General features: G+C 41.3%; 1 protein-coding gene across 2 annotated transcripts in view; it reads right to left on the bottom strand.

Moving 5' to 3' along the window:
* The window catches only part of CDH2 (cadherin 2), a 209,959-nt gene that overhangs the window by 4,940 nt on the left and 178,627 nt on the right, over nucleotides 1–26,392 (bottom strand). For both annotated transcript variants that reach the window (XM_025886760.2, XM_073898375.1), the window contains 2 exons: nucleotides 25,687–25,826; nucleotides 5,756–5,920 (listed from right to left, as the gene is read on the bottom strand). In XM_025886760.2, the coding sequence (XP_025742545.1) occupies nucleotides 5,756–5,920; nucleotides 25,687–25,826 (305 nt within the window). The remainder of the gene's footprint in view (nucleotides 1–5,755; nucleotides 5,921–25,686; nucleotides 25,827–26,392) is intronic.

The raw sequence follows: 26,392 nt of genomic DNA, 5'->3' as shown, positions 1-26,392 counted from the left end.
ATCTGAACTGTTTTCTATAGTTTGAGGTATCTCTGTAAAATGAAAAAGCCTGTGGCTCTGGCTGAATTCTTGCTGAGCTTGTATTTATAGACTTCTGATCCTATGCTTTATGGATGGAGATATGCTTTTGTAGGAGCTATAAAAACCCACATTCTTCAGTGAGGGAACACATGAAGGATATAAGAGGAAAGAGGTCTTATCAGCTCAGTGCCACCTGACTTAGTTCGGGCCCTCTTTATATCCTGCCTGGACCACAGCAAAAGCCTCTCTAACTGGTCTCCCGGTCGCCGGTACTATTCCTTTTTCTTTCATACAAACTACTAGTGGCTTCTCTCTCAGACATTATTTGAAGTCGCTCCCCCAAGTAAAACTCTGATTGCTCTCCCATCACCTATTGCAGTGTTTCCCAGATAAGGGAGGGGTTTCGCTGGGGATGGGTAAGATGCTTTTTAATTGGTGCATGGGCACTTTAAAACAATTACCTCTATTAAAAAATGAAATTAAAAGTTTAAGAGAACAAGAGATGAGGTGTGTGGACATGGAAAAAACTAGAAGGCGTTACTCAAACGCCTGATGTCTGGGTAAACTACAGGATGAAGGTGAAACTCTTTAGCAGAGCATTCAGTGAACCTGGAGTGTTCATGCATCTTTTCCATTTCAGCTCTTCTCTACTCCAGCAACCACAACTAAATTTTTCACCAGATTCCCCCCAAATCTAAAAATGTCATGTTTTTGTGTACCCTATGTTATTTGTACCTTCATTTCCTGATAACTAAAATGTGATTTCCTTTGTTTGAAACTTCCTCACTCATAATTTCTCATTTTATTGATATCCATCCATCCATCCATGCATCCATCCATGCATCCATCCATCCATCCATGCATCCATCCATGCATCCATCCATGCATCCATCCATCCATCCATGCATCCATCCATGCATCCATCCATCCATCCATCCATCCATTCATCATTTAAAACCCATTAAAAGTATCACTTCCACTGTATGGATTTTTCCTCCAATCATGACTGGGAGTCATTCTCATGGTCTCCTTTACTTTCATTGTCATGTTTTGGTTACACTAGATTGTGACACCTTTTTCTGCCAAGGACGTTGATATTCATTTCATATCCCACTGTTCACTACAGTGCCTGATACCCAGCGGGCATCCTAGCAGGTAGCTTGGTACTCCTGTCCTGGGCTTTGGTTCTCACTCATCACCATGCTCATATTTATAGACACTCCTTTCAGAAGAAGCTAGAATTTAGGTTTAAAATACATGTGGACATAAAAGTACACTAGGTTTACATTACAGTGGAATTTTGTGACTTAACGCCAACATTACTATGTCCCTTACTGGGAATTTCACTTTACTTAAAGCAAATGTTTTTTGGAAGGAGAGGATTTTGTTTTATTTACAATTAGAGAACAGTAACCTGTACCAATAACTAATATGACACATAATAATTAAGAGATTTTACTATGGGATGGGCACTATACCAAGCACTTTATGTGGATTATCTCATGCAGTCCTTACAGAAATCTTAAAAGAGGATTTTATTATTATTCTCATTTTATATATACATATGAAAGCTGGAAATCCAAGAGGTTAAATCCAAGGACCTTGACTTTGTACCGGGTAACACAGCTATTAGGTGAGGCAACTGGATTTGAATTCAAACAAATGCCCAACTACTCTAAGTAGGGGGCAGAGATATTTTAAAGAGGACAAATCCATTTAATAGGAGAAAAAAGGCAAAAGTTCTAAGCTTTAGGAATTCTGGGCAAGTTATTTTAGAAGCACTTTCCGTAAGTTTTTAAATATCAATCAAAAGTTGGTCTTTTAACAGAAATAAGTCCTTGGTTTTTGTATTTCTGAGATAAAGAAATACATAGGATTAGTAAAGTTATTGGAGGTATGCTAATATCTACTGTCAGGCTGCGATAAAATTAATTTGTTTTAACTTTTCAACCTCTGAGGGTCATATCTGAAAACCTCAAAACAGAATGAAACTTGGTAGTCAAAATTAAAAAAATGTGTGATTTGTTTTACTCTACCTACCAAACTAGAAATATATTTTTGATATTCAAGGCAACATTCATTGATTATTTAAATAAACAAACTAGAAAATGTTCTCATGAGCTTACTTATTCCTTACATTATAAAAACACTCCAGTTATAATTGCACCATACTATTCTTCCTTTGGAACATTCGGTACTGTGCTAAATCAAATAAGACCTGGGGATGAAATCTGTTTGCATTTTACATGTATTTATAAAATATGCTTGAATTCTTTCTAGGTGTCCTCAACTGTTTTAAAACCTTACATGAATGTATTTCTTATCTGTCCAGTTATAGAAAGAGTAAGTCTTCATGGGTGTCTTAGATGGAAGAATCTACACCGTGTATTTGAATGTTACCTGACTTAGGCCTTTTGACAGTTTCAACCCTCTGAATTTTCCCACAGACCTGACCATCTCATCCCTAGACCCTCATTTTAGTTTCTTCTGTGACACCTTCACCTCCGTAGACTTTCTTCCTATGTCCAAATATAGGGCATTTCTAGTGTGAATGTTTGGTCTTCCAACTTGGCCACATTTCTCCATCTTACAATCCCATTCGGAATTATGGATTCTGTAGTCATTTGGAGAAACATTTCCAAATGTGATCCTTTGGTGCATTCATGTACTCACCAAACCAGTGGGCCCCACACTGTCCCCCAGGGACATGTGCACCTCTTCCCTTGGCGGCAGAAGGGGACCCTGAGATAAGAGTTATGAAGGAAGGTGAGTCCTGGGTACAATGGGATGTCATTGGATGGTGCCTACCCCAAACTCTGTGTGCCTGACCCTCCTTGGGTTGGTAAAGACTTAATGAAGGAACTAACATCTAGAAAAAGAGGGAAGGGCATTCTACACAGAGAGGTCAGCATGGGAACAGGTACCGACATGGAATTACGAGCTGAGCATGGGAGGCACAAGTCGAGTCCCTGTCCCTGGCCTGTAAGATGCAGGTTTGGGGGCAGGGGGCGTTGAGATGAAACTGTAAAACCAAGGAAGGATTACACCCAATGGTGTCTGGCAAAGGAAGGCGTCAGATACCGGAATGTTTGCCTGGTACTAAGACTGTGCTTGCAGCAAAGTAGGGAGTACACACAAAGAGAATCCAGGTCTAATTTATTTTCCTTCTACATATTACTAGTACAAATATGTACACATAGGAGATATTCAATAGTTATTTGCTGAATGAATGATCCTAAGCCAAGCTCAAGATCATTTCAAAATGAACCATTTTTAGCCAATGCAGACAATCCTCAAATTATGAACTGACTGCATTCTAGGAGTTAATTTGCAAGTCAGTCGTTTGGCACCAAGTTTTTCATAGAAGTACTGAAACATGTTCGTTATGGTCTCCAGCTACTTTTTAGGCTGAGCACTGTTCTAGGAAAAGGAAATTGCAAATGGAAATTGTGACTGTAACTCTCTATTGTGGCATTTGAGGGGCTGGGTAACTGAATCTTATTAACTAGATACGCTTCTCTACCTACTGAAGAAAATCCAGTCCCTGTAAAAAAATGAATGAACAAACATGTAGACACAAACAAAACACATACCCTAAAACACAGCTTAGAACAACCAGTATCTTCATTTTATGAATTTAGTCAGCTCCAGTAGAGTGAAGGCCCCAGACTTGGACCCCGATGAATCCCAATCAACCTCAAATTGGGTGGTACTCATGGCTTTATGCCCTCAACACCTGCCATAGCACTCGGATTCCTTAAAAGAATAAAACCTAAGAGTGAGGCAACATACTGGACGCTGAGGTTACTCAAAGATGAACAAGAAATGGCCCCTACCCTGGACAGCAGGCACATGCTCATGCGGGAGAGAGAAATGTCAATGGTTACACCGCTGTGGCCAGGGTTATCGTGCAGGAGGTGTCTTGTGAACTCTTCCCAAGGGATCAAAGAAGACCTCACACAGAAGGGGGTGTTTGAGGTGAGTCTGAAGGTTACGTGGGTGTTTCATTGATGGTTAGGAAGGTGAGGGCTTTGCAGAAGTTACACTATAGTCAAAATTGGGATGCTTTTGAGGAACTACGAGTAGTTCAGTGGGGCTGCAGCCCTGGAAGGAAATGTCACAGGGAAAAGGGCAGGAGTCAGATTGGGACAACAGTCTTATACATGAAGCCTAGTGCTTGACCTCTGTCACTGAGAAAAGAACAGTGTTACGAATGGACTGGAACCCCACAGAATACTGACGCTTCGGGGACAGGCAGAAACATTCAGTTAAGTATTTGTTGAATGACACTGAAGCTAAAATTCTTGCTCTAAGAAAGTCCAGTTCCTGCACTTCCTTTCAAAGGATTCACTCTATCTCGAAGCCCCACACCCAGAGAGCTAACAGAACAATTTCTCATGACAACAAGTGCTAAATTAGAAATAAAATCAGCAGGCATTCTTAAATATTCAAAAAAGATCTAGTCATAGATATAAAATTCCTGCAAATCTCCTAACCAGGTCTCTATACAAATAACTGGAAAAGTCAGGGCAAATTTCTGTAGATGAAGGAATTATTGGCACTCTGTTGTTTTGCCCTCCATCTGCTTTCAAACGACGAAAACAAAGTAACCTATTACCTGTTTAACAGAAGTGAATGCATATGTTCAGAAAGCAGTGTGCATTTCCGGAATAGATAGTGATGAAGAGTTGTAAAGGCAAATAAATACTCAAAGCTTCTTTCAAATCTTTTTTTTTTCACAAACGATAACTGCATCTAAAAACCCAAAGTAGACTGACTATGTATATATAATATATGACTACAAGGAAGCCCGGGAAATAAGAGTCTTATCAGCACAGGATGGAAGGCGATATATAACAGAAGTATATCCCACCTTGTAGTGCACTGAGACCTATTCTGACCTTAGAGATACTGAGCGGCAGGACACGGCCAGAGAATGCGAGTTCTGCCATAGAGTCACAGTCGTTATCAATAGGTTTTGCTCTCTTACATTTAACACTAAAAATTCAAAAGGTGAATTGCAGTAAAACTATAGGCATGATCAAAATAAGCAGCACAAATCATTTTACTTCAAAACTTAAGTATTAAACGTAGCAGAACTTGTGGTCAGTAATGAAATAAAAGAAAGCCATAATAATTTTGACAATGGAAATCATATCTGCTATATTCAGCGGGGAATTAGCTGCCTCTTACAGAAGCTCTTAAAACTCCTCAACTAGACAAGTATTTAAATCACTTACATAATATTTAATTTAGCTCCTCTTCCTACTAATCTTATTTGATGGAACTCTAGTCATTGGGTAGGCACTGAATTCTCAACATTTGTGGGATTCAGAGGGTACAGTGTGAGGAAAATGAAAATGAACTATTATCACATTCATCAGTGCTAATAAATGAAATTAGAATACACTATAATATTGTTAGTCTATTTATTACTTGTAATCTAGGGAAAAAAAGCCTTTTGGAAATGGTGTGACTAATACTGATAATGTATATGAATGTCATTTACAAATACAGAATATTAATTGATAGATCTGTTTTCTGGCCCATCAAATCAGTTATATCTGTCCTCCACTACTGAAGCCACATTTGCTTTAACATGAAGATAAGCTCGAGAAAATCAAGTGTGTTTTAACGAACTACACAGCTGTATTCCAAGCAATCTGTGGTCTACGTACAGCTGACCGTTAGCATAAAATAAAACCTTATAAAGAAAGTGAGCCTGTCTTTGCACCTCATTAATGAAGTCCCCGATGTCCCCAGGGTGCGGGGCTGCAGATCGGACCGGGTACTGGGGCTCGGCGTGGATGGGTCTCTCATCCAATCGTCGGATTCCTACAGGCTTGATGGCATCAGGTTCCACAGTATCAGGCTGCTGGAGCTGGCTCAAGTCATAATCCTGCAAAAGACAAAATCAAAAACCCATGGTAGATGGGCATAAAGATGGAAAATTACAACCTTTGTTTTTAAACACATACCCAGAATGCATAGAAATGAGTGAAATTTAACATAATGGAAAAGTTGCCACCATGAGTTTCTCATGTTATGATTAAATATTTCTTTCACACAGCTCTTTCTTCTGTGCTTTTCATTTCTACAGTCTGTGCTCCATCTGCTTTCCTATGTTTCTCATCAGTTTCCAATGGAAAACAGCAGTGAGATAAGGCCCTACTATAAAATGACTAAAAACTGCCTAGAAGATAGAGCTATGCCACGGCAGCAAAGGTACTAACTCAATGTGGGGTTCGAGACCCACTACCCTAACGTAGAGCACCTTAGCATATTAGGTATTTCAAGTTGAAGAAATTTAAACAATCAAACAAAAAAAACCCCAGCAGAGTAGGAAGGTCACTCTAGCTCCCCTCATGCTTGCCCTTCTTCCTTGAAACAGGTCACAGAACTCCCGCGTGAAAGTTCCCCTCCCTGTACCGGGCGGAGGGAAGACATTCTTATCATTAGAAACAGAGACTTTGAGGCCGAGGGATCTGTACCAACAAACCTTATTAGACTAACCTTTATTTCCCTAATTACTTCTTCACCATTTACTAGCCCTCGCCCAAACCTTTGGTCTTGTCAATTCTTAGAAATGTATCGTTTCTTTGTCTAAAAGGTATAAAAGCTTCCCACCCTGGACACTTCGGGTCTTCATTCTCTTGTGAGGCTCCCATGAACATTTAAAAGTTTAATATGTATGTTTTTCTCCTGTTCATCTGTCTTTGTTTGTTTAATTTTCAGACCCAGCCAGGGACCCTGAGAGGGTCAAGGAAGACTTTTTTCCTCTCCTACAATGTCTTTAACATTAAAATATAATTAAAAAAAAAATGATGCCGATGTGTTTTCCTTAAAGAAAGGTATTAGTTCACCATGGTTTCAAAGCCAATCTCCAGTCCTCCCTCCCTTCAGTGGTCTAGAGTTGTCAAACTATGGTCTGTGGGCCTCTGTCGGACCCATTTCCTATTTTTCTCAAAGAATGGCTTTTACATTTGTCAAGGGTTATTGGAAGCAGTAACAACAAAGAAGAAGAATATGCCACAGAAACTCTATGCGACCTACAAAGCCTTACTATCAGGCCTTTTACAGGAAATGTTTGCCGATCTCTGGCCCCATGCTGTGAGGTGAAGAGGAGTGGATTCGCTCGCAGGGCAGCCCTGTGGGAATGTTCTGGAAAAACAGCCTGTCCACGTTCAGACGGGCAGAGTAGCACTCGTGAAGAAGGAGGCTCTGGGCACCGTTTGGGCCCTCAGAACTATTTTCGGCTTTAACATCAGCCAGTGAGACAGGAATAAAGAAGCTGACTGTAATGTGGAAATGCATCAAAATTTTAGGTTTGGGCAAATACTTTGTGGTTTTCAAACCCCTAAATTCTGATGATGTAAAATTCTCCAATTTAATGTGGACATTTACAGAGAGTGCAGACTTTCTGGGACTCCTCATAGCTCAGGCTTTATCTTTTTGTCTAAAACCAGCTTAGCACCGTTTGTAGTATCTCTATGGTGGTTTTGATTGATTCAACACTCGAATACTCAGCCTCTACTGGCACTGGTGCAGCTGCCTCACACGTGTTCCCTCCTGTAATCCTCTGATCAGCACTGTTCGCTGTTCGCTAGTCGGTCTTATTATCCCCGTGTAAGAGCTGAGATGTGGAATCTCAAAGAACCCAAGTAACTAAGTCCCTGGTCCTAAATCTATTAAGACTCAGAGACAGGCTCTGACTCCAAGCATGTGAGACTTACCTCAAAGCCTCGCTCTTTGACAGTCACCGAGGAGAGTGAGTCAAGTCCAAGCTATGAGGCTGGAGGTAGAGGGTAACAGACTAGACAGATGAGCGTGGAGGGCCAGGAATGTGAGGGGTGATGAAAATCACAAAGGAGACCAAGGGGAGGAAAGTAACTGGCATTCATACCCATTAGGTACCCGGCACTATACCAGCCTCTTGAGAAGTGTCTTCTCACTGATACTTTCTTTTTCTTAACGAAAGATTTTTTTTTTTATTTATTTGAGCGAAGCGGGGAGGAGAGAGAGCGAGAACACGACTGGGGGTTGGGGCAGAGGGAAAAGACGAAGCAGACTCCCCGACCAGTACGGAGCCTGATGTGGGGCTTGAACCCAGGACCCTGAGATCATGACCCGAGCCAAAGGCAGACACTTAACCAACTGAGCCACCCAGGCGCTCCTCACGGATACTTTCCTAACAAACCTGTGGAGAATGTTTTATTATCACCTTTCTAGGGGAAGAAACAGACTCAGAGAGCTTGCGTAACTTGCTCACAGTCTCACATCTAGGCTGTGGTTAGGATGGGAATCCAAACCAGGTGTGTCTGACTTCCAAACGTCCATCTACCACGTAAGTCTCTGCTCGCTGAGACACTCTCATCCTCACCACCATCCTGGAAACAGCTCCTCACCAAGAGGTCCGGCTAACCTAACCGCTGAGGGCACTGAGGAAAAGCCCCTCCTCCCCTCAGGAGCGTACACGGGTCTATGGGGCGTGAGGCGGGTACACAGGGCAGGACAAGCCAGTGTGGGATGTGAACTTGGTATATTGCAAAGTATAAAATGCTAAACCTGTGTGAGGGTTGAAACTTGAACAATCCGTGTTCAAGGGAGAAAGGACCCTTCTGGGATTATCAACAGAATGAGCAAAGGTTTGGGAATGCTGTTTTCTCTTGTCAGGATAGAGCATTTCAGACTATCCATATAAAACCTGAGTGAAGACATCTTGATCGTGTACAAATGTGCTCCGTTTTAAATTTTATGGAATTTATGAGCAATTTATAGACTATCTTGAAGACATACAATGATATAACAGATGTGAAATCCTTTGAAATGCTAAAATGTTATACAACACAAAAACAAGGATTTATTTAGAGAATTCTGAATGCTTACACACCAGAAGCATGTTTTTTCCAGGTCATGTTTAACTGCATAACTCCCAAGCATAACAGAGTGGGATAAACCGTGAATAGCTGTGCCTCCTGACAATGACTGGAGCTTTACATAGGAAGCGAAAAACAGACTGTGAGTGTACTGATGACAGTTAATAAATATTTTTATGCTGAGGATGTAAAATATTTTATTAGAAGTCTGAATTACACGAAATTAAGTAATTGAATCTTATGGTTAAGGACTATCTTTTACTTGGTGACAAACTCCTTGATACTCAGTATCTTATATGATAATTCCATATAGGAATACAGAGGAATTTCCTTGGCATAACTAGAGACAAAAGAGGCATGCGGGCTTTGCTCATGCTATTCCTTACCTGGAAAGAACCTGTGCTTCCTGATTGCTTATATAGCTCCCACTACAAGGTTACAAAGGGGAATGCATTTTGATCGGCCAGCAGTGTGGTAAAACTTTTCTAATAAATTGCCGACATTTAGACATAGGGATAGTTCACCGGAAAATTGGGAAGATCTGGCAAAATAGAGCTTAAATTCTGACATAATTTGCTAGAACTGACTGTAGCTATCTCCTCCAGACCAGGACAGCATCTCCACCTGGACTGCTTCACTTATTAGGGATATATATATATATATATATATATGTATAACAGCATATTAATTTATAGGATTTTTATCTTTCTTTTGGTAGCCTTTTCCTACCACCTTAAGAACCAGAGAGCAGCAATAGCCTTCAAAGGTTTGTAGTCCTGTTCAGTCCTTTCCACCCTCAAAATGGCATGCCCGTAGAACGTGCTCATTAAAAAAATGTGTTGAATAAAGTCTCAGCGATGATATTCATGTCAGATGTTCAAAAGAGCAACCAATTTAAGAAATGTGCCTTGGATCGCATTACATTCCATAGCAGTAATTCACAATGGGGAGGGACAGAAAGACCCCCGGTTCCGTCGCTGAGATTCATTGCCCTGGTGAGTCCCCTACAATGATGGAAATGTGTCATGTTCCTCAGCTGTGCTGGTATCAAAAAAACAGGCAGAAAACCACTGACTTACGGGAAATTAGAAACTGGGTTAAAATGGGTGGCTTAACATTTCTCTGTGATGGTTTCTCCTGTCTATTACAAATAGGGGATATAAAAAAATCTGATAATGCTAGAAGTAGGCAGAAATGTCTTCAGGTCACAGGGACGGGTTTTTCTGTTCACATGCATCTGTGTTATATGGCAGAGGTCCTGACCTGAGGGTGTGATTTTAAAGCCTTTTGATAAGGGGTCACTCTATGCAAACCTCCTAAATTATACATCTTTACAATCCCATAGTACTTTACTTAAACACACAAATTACAACATGTAGGATGAGAATTATAAAGACAATTACAGAGACCGAAAACATTCTCAAGGTCATTGGGTTCATGGTCTTACTTCTGAAGATTACAAAGAAACAATCCAAGAAGAAATCTTTTATTTTGTTCCTAAAACTCTCTAGAGAAAAAGTAGATCTGAAAATTCTCTTATGATTGTCAACCTTTATTTGCAATGTTAACTTCCTAAAGAAATCTAATTTTCAAATGAAGGTCAAGGAAAATCTTGTTTTAAAATATTTGGAACATATGTTATTTGGTAACAACCATTAGAAGTAGGCATGGAATTATGGTTTTTAGAATATTAACACTGCAAGCAACTAAAATCCCCTTTTTTGGTCCATCTATGATTTAAAATGTCTTAAGGGTGATACAATTATGAGAGAGTTAGCAAAAAGTTAGTTAGCAGGTAACACTGGTTTTGGTTTTCTTTTCTTTTTTTAAATTTTTTTATTTATTTGACAGAGAAAGAGACAGTGAGAGAGGGAACACAAGCGGGGGGGGTGGGGGTGGCAGAGGGAGAAGCGGGCTTCCTGCGGAGCAGGGAGCCCGATGCAGGGCTCGATCCCAGGACCCTGGGACCATGACCTGAGCCGAAGGCAGACGCTTAACGACCGAGCCACCCAGGCGCCCCTGGTTTCGGTTTTCTTATTAAATTCTACTGACTTGCAATGATTTATAATTGATTCAGTAAAGATATCACGAATCTACCCTAAGGCATTTGGTTATATTTAAATAAATTAAAATGCTGCATCAGTATAGATAGAAATTCTGGAACCGAGGTAAAAATTTCAGAAATCTAAAAAAAAAAAAAAAACCACAAAGCTTCATTGCTGCTAGCATCTATAGAATCGTGCAATTAAATCTGTTTTAGAGAGTGATGAAAACATTCATTTACTGTTTCACAAGTAATTAAGGAGAGCCTACTGGGTGCCAGATGCTATTTTCAGCTCAGGGTATGTATGAAAGAAGGAAACCAACCTTCACCTGGTGCCCATCATCCGTCAGGAATGACACTAGGTGCTTTCTCAAGTGATAACCTCACATACTCCCAGCACAAATCCTTCCAAGTGGGTGTTGTTCTATTCCATTGATTACCGCAGGTCAGAGAGGTTAATGATTTGCCCAAGGTCACGGACTCAGGTAAGCAGTGTGGAAGGATAAAACAGAGACCACCAGAGCAAGTGAAATTAAAAAAAAAAAAAAAAAAAGCTGTATCTTGTTGCCCCAGGGCCTGTGAAGAAATGCACAGGACCATTTGCTGAGGTGGGAAATGTGAGGGGTTTCTCCTCTGCTAGAAGAGGAGTTCAGGGTGGTTATGCTAAGTAAGCTAACTAGGCACTGGGGTCTAGAACTCTGGCCTGTGCATAGTTGGTTCAAATGTGCCTCACTGAGTTTTAGTCAGAACTAGGATTCTTCATTTAGGTCCGACACCAGGTGGGCCTGCGTGGCGGGGGCGGGGGGCGGTACGGAAAGGACGGAACGGGAGGCATTGAAAATTCCTGGTCCTTTATCAGCCTCCAATGGGGAGAAGAGCGAAGGAATGGAGCACCCCGCTTCCCTATCTCCTAGGCAAGGGCTGGTACAAGTGGAAAACTTTCCTTTTATAGCAGAAAGGCAAGGAACTTTCAAATTCCCATATACATAAGCGAAACATTTTTAATGTTTCAAGACTGAGTGACTGGGAGAAGTAAAAATACTAACATGAAAGTAAATGGACCAAATTCTGAAGGGGGAAAAAAAATTTTACTGGAGAAAAAAGCTGACTGTGGCACAGGCAAGAAACTCTTCAGACAGACACAGAAAGGAATGGAAGGTGGAAGACAAGAACATTATTATCTCACCCTCTATAGCTCCTGGCATTAAAATAATTGAATAAAATAATGATAAGGTGTCAACACATTACCATACAAATGCTGAGAAGTCAGTCAAATACCCTTGCAAGCTTTATGTAAATGATGATACAACGCGATTTTCCTCCACAGCGAAATACAGAGATGATGGTAACTCTCTACCCAGGCGAAATGATGTGGAAGACTAAGTAGATTCTACAATTATGAAAGCCCCCAAAACAAAAGATTTGCTAAAAGCTTTTCTTGTTTGAATCATGAGCCTAACAGAGTTAAAATAACTTGGGGACAGCTGAAGGACCTCTATTCTCTGCTTTCATAGACATCGTAATCTCACTAGAGGGACAGTTTGCCACTTCCCACGAGGGATGTAGCTGGGTCCCCATGAAGAGGAAACGCATCCATTGTTTCTGCCTCATGTTTTACTGTTAATGTTGCCTTGCCACAGCTTCTTTCAAAATTCTCTTAAAATTCTGTCTTCAGAATTTTGAATGAGCTGAAGTTTCACTCTTTGGTGCAAAATGATGGTTCTGCAGCTGCAGAAACTGGCATTGTTGAAATTTTATCACCGCTTACTTCCTATTGTAAAATTATGGCATATTCTCTTGGAAAAATGTTGCAAATACAGTTCCATTAGATTTGATTCAACAAATACTTTTCTGGAGAGTCTCTTGGGTCCCAGACACAGTTGCCCATAGAGCTCTTAGTCTAGCGTCTTTTAAAAGAATGCGTTCAGGGCGCCTGGGTCGCTCAGTCGTTAGGCGTCTGCCTTCGGCTCAGGTCATGGTCCCAGGGTCCTGGGATCGAGTCCCACCTCGGGCTCCCTGCTCCGCGGGAAGCCTGCTTCTCCCTCTCCCACTCCCCCTGCTTGTCTGTGTTCCCTCTCTCGCTGTCTCTGTCAAATAAATAAATAAAATCTTTAAAAAATAAACAAATAAATAAAAGAATGCGTTCAAAAATGATGAAACCTGATATAATGCGTGTATAAACAATTACAAAAATATGGAAAGGGAAGGTGTAAGCTGCTGGAGGGAGAAAGGATGTGGCTGCGTGAGGCCTGTAAGATGGAGCAGAGTAACAGGGCTTCAGAGAGCTGATGCTGCTCCTGACATCTGACATTTATTTTTTATACTGTTTGTCATTTCCCACCCTTTCCATGCAATTCAGTTACAGCCTTATACTTCTTACGCCGCTCAAGCACGTCTGTCTGGGAGACACAGAGTATACTGTCTAAACACATCTTCAGGCCACGTTCCCACCCCAAGCTCCAACTTCTGACAAAAATACAAATGTCACCATTCAGACAAGATCAAAGTCATTCTGTGTTAGCCTGACCTAGCATTCTATCTTAGAGGAAACCTAAAAATAGGGAGTTAAGAAATGAGAAGATGTGGTTGGGAATATGGTGACAGAGCATCAGAAATCCTTCTCCACTTTAAGTTACATCGTTTTGGAATTTCTTAAGGAGACCTAATCATTGTTTAAGATAAACGTGCATATAAAAGTAGCGTACTATGGTGATTGCCAAAGACAGAGTCTGAAATCAAAGTGCCTTAATTCAAATCCCGACTTCACCATATCCAACTGCATGACCTTGGGCAGGTTCCATAAATGTCCTGTGCTAACCTTAAGAGTGTTCAAACTTCAGACACAACGCTCATGAGGGTTCCATATTCTCTAGCCACTCAGGGGGTTAGTTAGCAAAGCTTTTCCAGTGAGGCCCTGAGAGTAAACATTTTAGTATCCTTGGGCCATATAATCTCTGTTATACGGTCTTAACTCTGCTGCTACAGTGTAAAAGGAGCCGCAGATAACACATGAACAATGGACAGGGTGCATGGTTCTGTTCTAAGATAACTTTATTTATAAAAACAGGCAGTTGGTGGATCTGGCCAGGTGGCAGAACTCTGGCAAATGCCACTTAGTATCTTATCTTTTTTTTTTCTCCCTGGCACAGTGTTAACACATAGCTGGCATTCAAAATCTTTATCACTGTTATTACCGGGATATTGATAACTCCCTCTTCTTCTAAAACTAAATACAGTAAACTTATGATTAGTCAGGAAGAATGAATATTTAAAAATGAATTCCAGAAAATATTTTGTTCCTTCACACAAAGTGACAAGAATAGCAAATAAAAGGTCCTGGGCGCCTGGGTGGCTCAGTTGGTTAAGCGACTGCCTTCGGCTCAGGTCATGATCCTGGAGTCCCGGGATCGAGTCCCGCATCGGGCTCCCTGCTCAGCAGGGAGTCTGCTTCTCCCTCTGACCCTCTTCCCTCTCGTACTCTCTCTCTCTCATTCTCTCTCTCTCTCAAATAAATAAATAAAATCTTTAAAAAAAATAAATAAATAAAAGGTCCTGTGCAAATCATGTGCACATTAAAAATACTTCATGCCCAGTGGGGAATGAACGGGCCCTGACCAGTTGAGAATATGCCGCCGGTAGCCTACTGGTATGTGTCACCTGGTGGTAAGAGCTTTGAGAACAGCTTGCATGAAGGGAATGACAATGTACTAATCCAATCCCTGGTGAAGTTCTCCTCTTGTGAAATCAGTATTGGTCTTTGAATAACTAACATATACTCATATTTGCAGGTGGGTATAAGTGGAAGAACAACTTGAGAACATAACAGAGTGTGCTTCAGCCAACAATAAAATCTCCACAGTTGTGCAATGGTCTCCACAGTTGTGTCCAGATTCAAACATCTGTCAGTTTGCTTACACAGCAGAAAGATTTTATAAAACAATTATCTCAGAGAATCAAATATACCATGGTTAAATTATATAATTTCATTCTCTACTTGAGACGGAGGGCCTGGGTTTGTTGCCCACACTGGGATTGGAACCTGAGATTGGCAGGAAGTGCATGGAGACAGACCCTGTGGCTCAAGCAAAGATCCCTTGACTCGGGGAAGTGGCTCCTTTGGTCTCAAGGGGCTTTTTTATACCTATACCCCATCCCTCTGTCTAGGCATCCAGCCTGGATTTAAAATTTTAGCTCCTGTCATCCAGATTGTATACTTGGATTTTTTTTTTTTTTGTAATAGCGTGGCTGTTCACATTGCTTCTCCAGATTCTAACTTTATTAATGTCAAAACATGCTCAATTGTGCAAGCCATGTTTAACCAATTAACTGAGTCTTACTCTCTGCCCGTTCTAAAGCTGGATTACCAGTGGTCTTCCAATAAACTGTGGCTAAGCGCCCACCCTCGCTGGTCCTACCAGTATCACCTGCACGCTACAAATCAGCAACACCATATACGACATCCATCATATGACCACCAGCAAGTGCATTAGGAGTTTGTCCTCTCACGCCACATGGACCTGGTTTTGAAGACTGGACTAACAGCAGCGTCTACCGCACAGGGTTGTTGGGAAGATTAAAAGAGAAATGCAAACTGAGGGCACAGCATAGAGCCTGACACAGAACAAGTATGTCATGGGTGCTAGCATTTATGAACGGTATCATCACTTCCTGAAGACATCAGGGATTTCAAAGAATGAAAGTCAAGTTATCATGGGTGTACTAGTTCAATTAACCCTGTAGACAGACTTATAAAAACCAAGAGGTTTGGGAAGAAGGCCCAACATACGAACATTCTGTGAGCACCTCTCAGGCACGAAATGTCCTAGGTACAGGAAAAAAAAGTAAGTAGGACAAATCCCCGCCCTCACTGAGCTTGAGGTCGGAAGCGGGGCTAGGATGCAAAAGCTCAAAACCCAGCGGACATGAGATGCTGTGGGCCACAGAGCAGAGACCCTCGATCCAGCTGGGATTCCAAGGGAAGAGGTCTTGAGATGAGTCGTGGGGGCTAACCAGAGATGCTGGTGAAGACCATGGACTAAAGCCAGGAAAGGGTGAAGTCCCCCGTCACAGGTACAGAGGTACAGGCGTTCAATCCTACTGTAGTTGAACATGCAAAGGGGAGGGGCCATGTGAGGAGAAACTAAGTCATCAACCCTCAGAGTCCCCAGTCCTCAAAGCCAAGTCCCAGCTCATAGGAGTTGTGGGTTCTTACCCCCTCTCAGGCACCTAAATTCCACTAAACGTGCTTCCTGTGCCACGGAGATTCCGGGGATCTCAGCTACAGAAATACGGATTTCCACAAATCACATAAGAAATCAATTTCATTAAAAAAAAAAAAAGGCAACGGTCACTCATACAGCAATTACGTCTGGATCTTTTGGGTTTTGAAATCCTGGGCCACTACAAAGAGCTCCTATCATGACTCCCTTTATCCTGAAACTGCATGTGATTTTTTTACATGTGCAAGTGCTGGTTCCTGAGAAGACTTTAGGATCCCAGGGAGCACAGGGAGCATCCTGCAGGTAAGGGAAAGCTGCCCTCCCTGGTTTTTGTGAGCCTTACGTACAGCGTCTCATTTTCATGAGCTTGTGAACCTCCTGTACATCCCCTGTGACCCCCACCTCCTTCTGGGATATCTGCAGGGGTCACAAAACAATGCACACGAGCTAGCACTCTACTGTGCGTGGGCCCTAGGAGGACACTCTTCTCAAACAACCTCAGAAAAGACTCTAAACTCAAATACCTAACAGGGTGGGGCAGAGACTTCCAGCTGGTCACCGAACTCATTTCTTCTTCTTACTAGATACCTAGTAAGAAGAAGGGAGAATGGAAGTCACGTGCACCACGCCCCATAAAAATCTCCCACAAGTTATCCTCCCTGCCCTTTGGTCATTCAGGGATTGCAGGTATGTATGGCAGGGGTGACCCTGGAAGCCACATGGAGTACAGTGGACCTTCCCTCCCCACCCCTAATTCCCACGACCTGACATCCAATGACCACGAAGTAAGTGAGAAATGCATTTCAATCAGGCTTATGTCACCGAAATTTTAGTTTGTTACAGCATCTAGCCTATTTCAACTAATTCATCTGGCTAAATATATTTGTGGTGAATCCACTTTCTTTTCCTCTTTTCCTTTAAAAAAAAAAACCAACAAAAACTGTACTACAGGAAATTGTTCCATGGTTCCAGAGCACTATGGTACCTTCTCCTTGTAGAAATCTGTTTTTTGTTAATCCAATGTCTAATAATTATTATATAATTTAATCAGAGTCAGCAAAAATAGATTTCTATAAAGGATTGGCTTATAACATTCATCAGTAAAGCTGGCCTGGGATGAAAAGAAGAAAACAGAAACAATTATCAGAACATGTCTGCCCTGCTTCAAGAGAGAAGCCTCTATTTGGTTTGCAATGATTGCTGTCAAGGCCGAATGCCGGCCATGTTTCTAGATCCTTCAACTTTTTGGAGAGGCTTGGGAGATCCAAAATTTACGGGAATTTTTTCAATTTCTACACCTTGCAAGCTAAATAAAAAAGTCCAGACACACCCTCCTTCCCCACCTACAGTTGATGAAATACGACTTTTAAAGTGACAGGGAATCCAGCTTTCAGACATGCCCCCCATATCATCAGGGTTGACGTCAGGCACTTTCTCTGAGAGCTCAGAACCATCTCTGATGCGAAGGAAAAACTCTAGCTCGAGAGCAACACTCCAAAACTTAAGAAACCAAATGTGGGAATTCAGATAAGAGTCCTCTCAGTCCTGGAATGTGAAATCTCCTGAGCCCAAGAAGTGCTGGACCTCTTCTGAAGAAACTGAGAGACAAAAATCTAGCTGATTATGACAGTACACTCGGCAGCAGCTGTGTGGGAAGACAGACCTGGTACCCAGGGCAGAGTAAGGACCAGGAATGCAAGAGTGAGCAAGAGAACACTGACGTGGAACCTTTAATTAGCACTCACCCTTTCTGTCAAGACCACCTCTGACCAGTGTCAACTTTAACCTTGGATGAGTTTGTCTGTGGAGAAGCAGCCATGGTCCAAAAGATCCCAGTGTCCACTCACTGTCACCTGGGAAACCTCCCCACATGGACAGCAACAGCCTCTCTCACACATCCAGAGTCCCCCATAGGAGTCCTCCAGGCCCAAACTCGGAATGGGAAATCTTCCAAGTCAAACTTTAAGAGCCGAGGAAGATGCTGAATGTCCCAGAGTCCACTTCAAGGAACGGACATCTTCTGATAAATTCAAATGGCATTCGGAAAGGCGCTGTTTTAATCGCCTGATTGAACCTGAGCTTTGCCAAGGAGGGTACAGGATCCGATAGACACACCACTTTCTTTGGACACGGATGGACAGGGATTTAATCCCCACGTCACTATGTCTGAACAACGTGCGCCATCTCTGCCGTACTGAGGGAGGGTCAAATGAAATAACGTATAGAAAGCACTTACGACAGTGCCTAATTCATAGGGTACCCCAAACAATAGCTTTTGCTATTATTATGAAGAATGAAACTGTATAATGGTAAGTGATTTAGGTAGAGGTTGTTTAAAGTGAGCACCAGTGAGTGTTGTAAACATAATACACACTCCATAAATGTTTACTCGATATAAAAAAGCAATCGTAATTAAGTCTAAGCTCTAAAAAGCAGGAAGCTGACAGTTTCTGTTTCCTATCCTGGGGCTAAAGGGATGGTGCCATGAAAAGCGAGCCATCCACAATATTGTACATTCACCCTGATTTATTAGTGATGCTAATATAGAGGGAGCTCACTGCAAAGAACATCAAAAGCTACACAGTATCTGCAACCGGCCCCACTGTCCAAAAGTGCACCAATGAACATTTACTAATGAGGGTGATTAAACATGACTTGATAACCACCCAAAACCCTGATGATAGGGCAGTGAAGGAGATAAAGTAGGAACCTCTCCCTCTGAAAAGAGAACAGACATTATACTAAAAGTGTCCAACAGCCGACAGATGCTCCTGTTCAGAAGGCATCTAAGGCTAACTTCAAACATCGAGGGCCCTGACAACCTAAACCAGAGCAGAGTACTGATATGCACTGGCAAAAGTCTACTATACACAAGACAAAAGATACAGATGTGTTGTTGTTTTTCTTTTCTTAGGCTTCTGAGCTATTTTGTTAAAGAAATTAGCAGCCTGTATCCTGGCACAGAACTAAGACAGCAAGAGATGCTAATCAATGGTAGGGAAGATAAGGACTACCCTTGTAAAGGGCTGCTTTGCTTTGTTTTCTTTCTAATCAGTTAGCTTCTTAAGAAGGATACGTTCTCTTGGCAGGCAAAATAAGAATGTTGGCTAAGCCAGCCTGAGGCTGGGTCTTCTAGCCTTCCCAGCACAGCTACCTTTGCCTGTCCCCACAGTCACTACCTGGCTTTCCCAACGGCCTAAACTACCCTCTGAGGCCTGCCCATCCTTTGAAAAAGCTGGTGATTCTTTGGGATTGTCCAGCTGAGACATCAAGCAGACCACTGCCTGATTATGACAAGCCATATCTGCCTCGTCCGGCACAGTCTCCGTCTGCATCTTAATGTAACACACATGCTCCGTAAAATACTACCTACGTGTAATAAAAATCGACTAAAACTTGTCTAAAATGTAACATGGCAGCAATCCCATTTCCGAAGCCTACTCTTGTAAAGAGATAATATCTCCCCCCCAAAACTAATAAAAGTGTATGATTCATATTCTGTTGCCAAAAAGGCTTAATGCACACTACAAAGAAATAAATCCTGGGAATAAAAGGTATGGCGTATGGAACACAGTCAGGGGCCTTGTCACAGTGTCCTATGGCGACAGGGGGCAGCTACGCTGGTGAGCATAACCTAACGTACAGACTTGTTGAATCACTAGGTTATACACCTGAAACTAATGTAAAATTGTGTGTCACCAGGAAAAAAAAAAAAGAAATAGACTTTCTAACAGGGAGACACACGTAAATTATGGAAAACAGGAATAGAATGTATTTCACAGAGCTGAACTTCTCAGGAACTGACCATAATTTTAAGATTTAAAGCAGTAACCAACACCTTGTTTAGAAAATGGAAAAGTGGGGCACCTGGGTGGCTCAGTCGGTGAAATGTTTGCCTTCAGCTCAGGTCATGATCACGGGGTCATGGGAGTCAGCCCCCAGTCAGAATCCCTGCTCAGCAGGGAGCCTGCTTCTCCCTCTGCCCCTCCCCCCACTCATGCGCACACGCACGTGCGCTCTCTTTCTCTCTCTAATAAAAATCTTAAAAAAAAGACAATGGAAAAATATTGGGATTAAATTTACTTAGAAATTAATTATATAAAGGGTTTAGTTTTTCTTAAGGAAAAAAAAAGTAAATGAGAAATTCCACCAAAAACTTTGATGCAAATCTTGATGAATTCAGTTGGAGAACTGATACAACCAGATAGGAAGACACTGTAAAGTGATAGCAGTGACAACAAGTGGTACTGGCTCAAGAGCAGGGAGACAGAACAAGCACAACAGCACAGGGTCAGGAGGCCAGTCTGCAGACGTACACGCACAGAGCCACCTGCTTCATGACAAGTGGACCTCTGCAGTGCAGGGGAGAAGGGTTATCTTTTTAGTAAGCAGTGTTGGACATCAAGGGAGAACACAGAGAGAACTCTGATAAATATCTTATAGTAAATGAATAATCCATTAGAGAGAGATCACAGACTTAATGTGATAGGTAAAACAATAAAATTTCGAGAAGACTCTTTTTTTTTTTTGTGGGGGGGGAAGAATTCATTACCTCAGAATCGACAAAGTTTTCTTAAATAGGACATAAATGTATTAACCCTGATGGAATAAAACTGTTATACTGGACTTCACTAAAATTAAAAACTTTTGTTCATCATAAGACACCATGAAGAGAATAAAAAAGCAAGCTATGGGATGGGAGAAGATATTGACCATATGTTTATCTGACAAAGAAATGATATCCGTCATATAGAAGGACCTCCTACAAATCAATCAGGTAAAGGCAGACAACCCTAATAGAAATGTGGACAAAAAGGCCAAACAGAAACCTCGCAAAGATATCAAAATCGTAAATGAGTCAATAGGAACATCCTGATTAAATCATACTGAGACACATGCCATCAGAGTGGCTGAAATTTAAAGACTGGAAAAAGCCAAGTGCTAGTGAGGATGCAGAGCTGCCGGAATTCTCATGCACCACTATGATGAGGGGAGGTGTCAACTGTACAATCACTTTGGAAAACTGGCAGGTTTGTGCTACAGCTGCACACAGACACATTCTAGGACATAGAAAGTCAATCCCTATGCACACACCAATAGAAATGCTCCAACACACACACACACACACACACATACACACACACACACAAAAGAATGTTTATAGCAGTTTTATTCATAATAATGCAACTGCATGAACTCGGTCCAAGCATAGTACAATGGATGAATAAAATGTGGCTAATTCCTACAACAGAGTATTTTTCAGCAACTATAAAAATGAACTACTTCTGTATATAGCACGGATTAATCTTACAGATATAAGTTTGAGTAAAGGAAGCCAGACACAAAAAGTACCTACTGTGTGATATCCACTTACATAATGAAATCTAAGACCCGGTTATGTGGTTCTACGTTGATAGAAATAAAAAATACTAGTTACTTTTTGGCAGAGGGCATACTTCCTGGCAGGGGATACAATGAAAGCTCCCGGGGTGCTGGAAATGCTCTTGTTGATATGCATGGTGGTCACACTCTTAAACCCGTAGGAAGCCTTCTGCTTCTGGTTGGGATATAGAAAGTCATGAGACTATTATTCACACTCTAATGCAAAGAACAAGCCAGATAAGTTACCAAATCACAGATTTTTGAAGCCATAACTGAGAACATAATGAGGCTAACTGAATAAAAATAAAGAAGCTAACAAGCTCTAAGAGAAATAAGACCCATAGCTGCTTTTATCTCTGGAGGAGGAGAGAGTGGAAGAAGAAAGGAATCTGTCATTAAGGAGGTCCAGGCTTCCAGTCACGGAATGAATAAGTCATGGGAATAAAAGGCACAGCGTAGGGAATATAGTCAATGATACTGTAATAGTGTTGTATGTGACAGATGGCAACTACACTTGTGATGAGCGCAGCATAACATAAACACTTGTTGAATCGTTACGTTGTACACCCGAAACGAATATAACGTTTATGTCAACTATACTTCAATAAAAAAGGGAACACTACAGCCAATAAAGAAAATATTTTTAGAAACTAAACTACATTTTGACCCAAGAAAAGGCAGAGAGAGCATGAGGACAAATCACCTAGACTTGCAAGGAAACTTTAGTGGCCACATGTGGACAAGCCTGATGGATTTGCATCTTGAGGGAGTGCATACCCACCATCAATTCTTTCCCATAACCCTCTACCTGTTCCCTAAGGGAGTGCACCAAAAGGCCAAAAACCTGTCATGCTAAGGAGGAAGTCTGGATTTAATAGTTTCCAAAGAGCTGGTATGGGTGTGAAGCCAGAGACAGGACACTCATTAGGATGTGACTGTCCTAGGGATTTCATGAACCACTTCAGGTAGAGGCAAAGGTAGCATTCCCACACTGCATATTGTATTCTGCTATTATGAGGTAAGTCATAGAGTGAATAAAAAGCCCATTATTTAATTTTGTCACAATTTTCTTTTCAATTTTTAAAAAGGTTTATGTATTTATTTGAGAGAGAGTGAGAGCACATGTGGTGGGGGAGGGGCAGAGGAAGAGGGAGAGAGAGAGAATCTCAAGCAGACTCCCTGCTGAGCTTGGAGCCCAACATGGGGCTTGATCTCAAGACCCTGAGATCACCAGCTGAACCAAAATCAAAGAGTCGGATGCCCAACTGACTGAGCCACCTAGGCGCCCCAACTTTTTTACATTTCCTATAATGAGAACTGCAAAAGGAAATCATGACAGAGAATCCAAGATGGACAGAGGCTTTTGATCTAGATGAACATGGCATCAAAGAACCAAGACGCTAACTACCAAAAGATACCACAGGAAAACTAATACTAAATAAAGAAATTAGACACAGAGGACAATATAGAGAAAGTTACAGCAAAACCTTTCGACTATTAGGGAAGTGGGTAGAAAACAAAACATTTGTGCCTAAGAGCTTATCTGGGGGCAAAGGAAACTTTAGAGGTCAGTAAAAGAAGAGGCTGAACATTTATGAGGATGATTTTAATAAATCTTGCAATAGGTAAGTTTGACTTATTGGATCTCAAGAATCAATCTAAGTGGATAAGAGTCAATAAAGGAAGTCAGTCTTTCCTAAAATAACTACAACAATAAAACCTCATTCAACACTTTCCCTCAAAGGGATTGGTGGGGAGGAGGGAGAAAGAGGCAGATCAGGTAACACTGAGTGCCCAAGATGTTGAGAACGTTCTTGGTTCTTGCCTCTGGGCCTCCAAGTCTATGCAGCACCCAGTTATGACCGGTAGCCTTCCAGTTATTAGTATTTATACTGAAGTTTCATGGAGTTGGGTTTAGATTTATGCCTAGAAAATTATGCACAATGACATGAAAAATAAAATACTGAAAGTAGAAGATTTATGAGATAATGTGATCAATATACGTTTGCTGATCCTGAACATAGCTCAGGAAAGTGAAAGGATAGATTAATTAAGGATTAAGCCAAACATGAATTTTAATATCCAAAGACATTAAGGATTTGGATATTCTTTCCAAGCAAGAAACCCTGGCGCATATTTATAGAGCCACTTTAATTAGTCAGTATTCAAAGCAGCTTTACACATGAGTCAAGTTTTCAACATATTTTACAAGCATCTCTTCTAAATGCGAGAGTTGAGGTACTGTAAACCAAGCATGGAATCTGGAATCAGAAAAGGTGGACCTCAGTTCTGGCTCCGCCAATTACAAACTCTTGAGAGCTCATCACACAACTTGCTACAAATGGAACTTGGAGAAGTCTAATGGGTTGCCACAAAGATTTTTTTTTTTTTAAAGATTTTATTTATTTATTTGACAGAGAGAGACAGCGAGAGAGGGAACACAAGCAGGGGGAGTGGGAGAGGGAGAAGCAGGCTTCCTGCTGAGCAGGGAGCCCAATGCGGGGCTCGATCCCAGGACTCTGGGATCATGACCTGAGCCGAAGGCAGACGCCCAACGACTGAGCCACCCAGGCGTCCCTGCCACAAAGATTAAACCCAACAGTGGATGTGAATGTGCTTTGTAAAACAGAAAGTGATATAAGGGCACCTCGGTGGTGCAGCTGGTTGGGTATACGGCTCTTGGTTTCAGCTCAGGTCTGATCTTAGGGTCATGAGATCGAGCCCCACATCGCATTCAGCTTGGAGTCTGTCTGAGATGCTCTCCTTCTCCCTCTCTCTCTGTCCCTTCCCCCACTTGCACTTCTTGTGCTCTCTCTCCTTCTCTCTAAATAAATACATAAATAAATAAATAAAATCTTAAAAAAAGGAAAAGAAAAAACCACCCCAAAAGTGATATATTATTTCCTCGAATAGAGGGGAAAGAGAAAATATGTTCATGAAAATTTGCTTTTATTCAAGTTAACAGTCTTATCACTAATTGTTTATATATATCCTTAAGACAGAGTACACTTGAATTTACTGATAATGATCCAAGACCCAAGAATTCTGGGTTTTGTTTTGTTTTGTTTTTTTTGACTACTGCCCTCCCCAAAGTTTGCATTTGTAAGTGAAAATAACATAATTATCAAAGTATCTAAAATATAGTCACCTGTCATGGTGACTTTTTGTAGATTACATTAGTATCTTCCAGGTAATTACAAAAGGTACTATATCAGAGTAGTTAGTTTAGGCTATGACATCAGACAGACCTAGATTCAAACCCTGTGTCCATCACTTCCTACTTCTTTATGAGAATCCAGTCATCTGTAGCTCTGTTTTCTATCACAAAAGGGGAGGTACTCATAGTATAATAGCACAGGTTTCAAAGATTTAAGAGATACCAGCATTTATTGCACTTAGCAGAATGCCTGGTATGTGGTACAGACATTATAGATGTGAGCTATGATATCTAAAATTTGCTTTTGAGCACATAAAAATATTCCGCATATTGGTCACCCTCATCCTTGAACACACATGCAGTTCCTCATGTACACAGTGATACAGAAGCTCACGTGATTTTATAGCCAGATGGGAACTTCAACATGTATGAGCCAGGCATCATGAAAGACTACGGATACAAAGATGAACTAGATACTGTCTCTAATTTCAATACTTCTCAAGAATTGAAGACTCTTGAGGGCAAATATTTGTTGGCTCTGCCCACTTCCGTATCTTCAGTGATCAAAATAGTGTATGGAATATTGAACTTGCTTGGTAAATGTTTGTAGAATAAGTTATCTAGTGCTTTTCCTGTATATATAAATCCAGTTGGGACACTAATTTTACTTATACTTTAGATATCCAACGAAGAAAAACTATAAAGAAAAATATTTTTATTAGCATTATTATAATTGGAACTGGGTTTAAATCCTAGCTCCTTGAAACAATGTTAACAATTTTCTTACAAAATAAATGCAGTGACATTTGGCACCTTGAAAAAAAAAAATCAAGAAATGTGAAGAATCCCCCCCCAAGTATTTGATAATGTGACAAACATAGGAAACTCGAGACCATTTCCTTACTTACCGCGTGTATTAACATTTGTCCTGCACCTTGAATTATGTGATCACAAAATTTCATCTTAAAGGTTTAAAATATAGCTCACCTGGTCTTCTTCTCCTCCACCTTCTTCATCGTATTTTAAAATATTATCTCTTACATCATCTTCTGGATCAATTAAAAGTTGCTTGGCCTGGCGTTCTTTATCCCGGCGTTTCATCCATACCACAAACATCAGAACGAGGACTAGGTAGAAAGAGTAAAAAAAAAACAAAAACCACAGTGTCGTAATTTTAAAAACATGACCTTTCCAATCACCGCTTTTCACATTAATAACATACTTATCTGGGTCAAGAGCTTCTAAGGCCTCTTCCAGTCTGTTACCTCTCTCTGGCCTGCCGTGAAGAGAGAGAAGACCGAGTGGGGCCGGAGCACTGGACACAGAGCCTGAAACCCTGGGTTCCCGGACCTGGTGCCCTCTGAACTCACTGGCTGAATGCCCATCCTCCATTTTATAATTTACCAAAGGGGACAATAACCATGTCTGTCTCTGACTTTGGCTTGCTGGAGGATAGGACACTCCTAATATAATGGTTTGTAAATTCTAAACCAACAAACAATAGTTAAGTCCATTGTTGGTTGTTATGCAACTGCTATTTCACGGAGGTGGGTCGGCTGTCCTTAATCCTCCCCATGTCCGAGGGAACAGCACTACCCAGGGAAGGTAAGTGCTTGCCAGGACGACTTGAGACTTGAGTAGTAAATCGGAATTGGATCAGCAATTGGGTCTTGAGGATTTTGGCTCCCAAAGG

This window comes from Callorhinus ursinus, unplaced genomic scaffold (assembly GCF_003265705.2).
Source record: "Callorhinus ursinus isolate GAN/ISIS: 27379988/994484 unplaced genomic scaffold, GSC_fseal_2.0 scaffold11, whole genome shotgun sequence".
Taxonomy (NCBI): Eukaryota; Metazoa; Chordata; class Mammalia; order Carnivora; family Otariidae; genus Callorhinus; species Callorhinus ursinus.
Note: the sequence above shows the minus strand (reverse complement) of the source record. Positions and strands in the feature narration are given on the sequence as shown.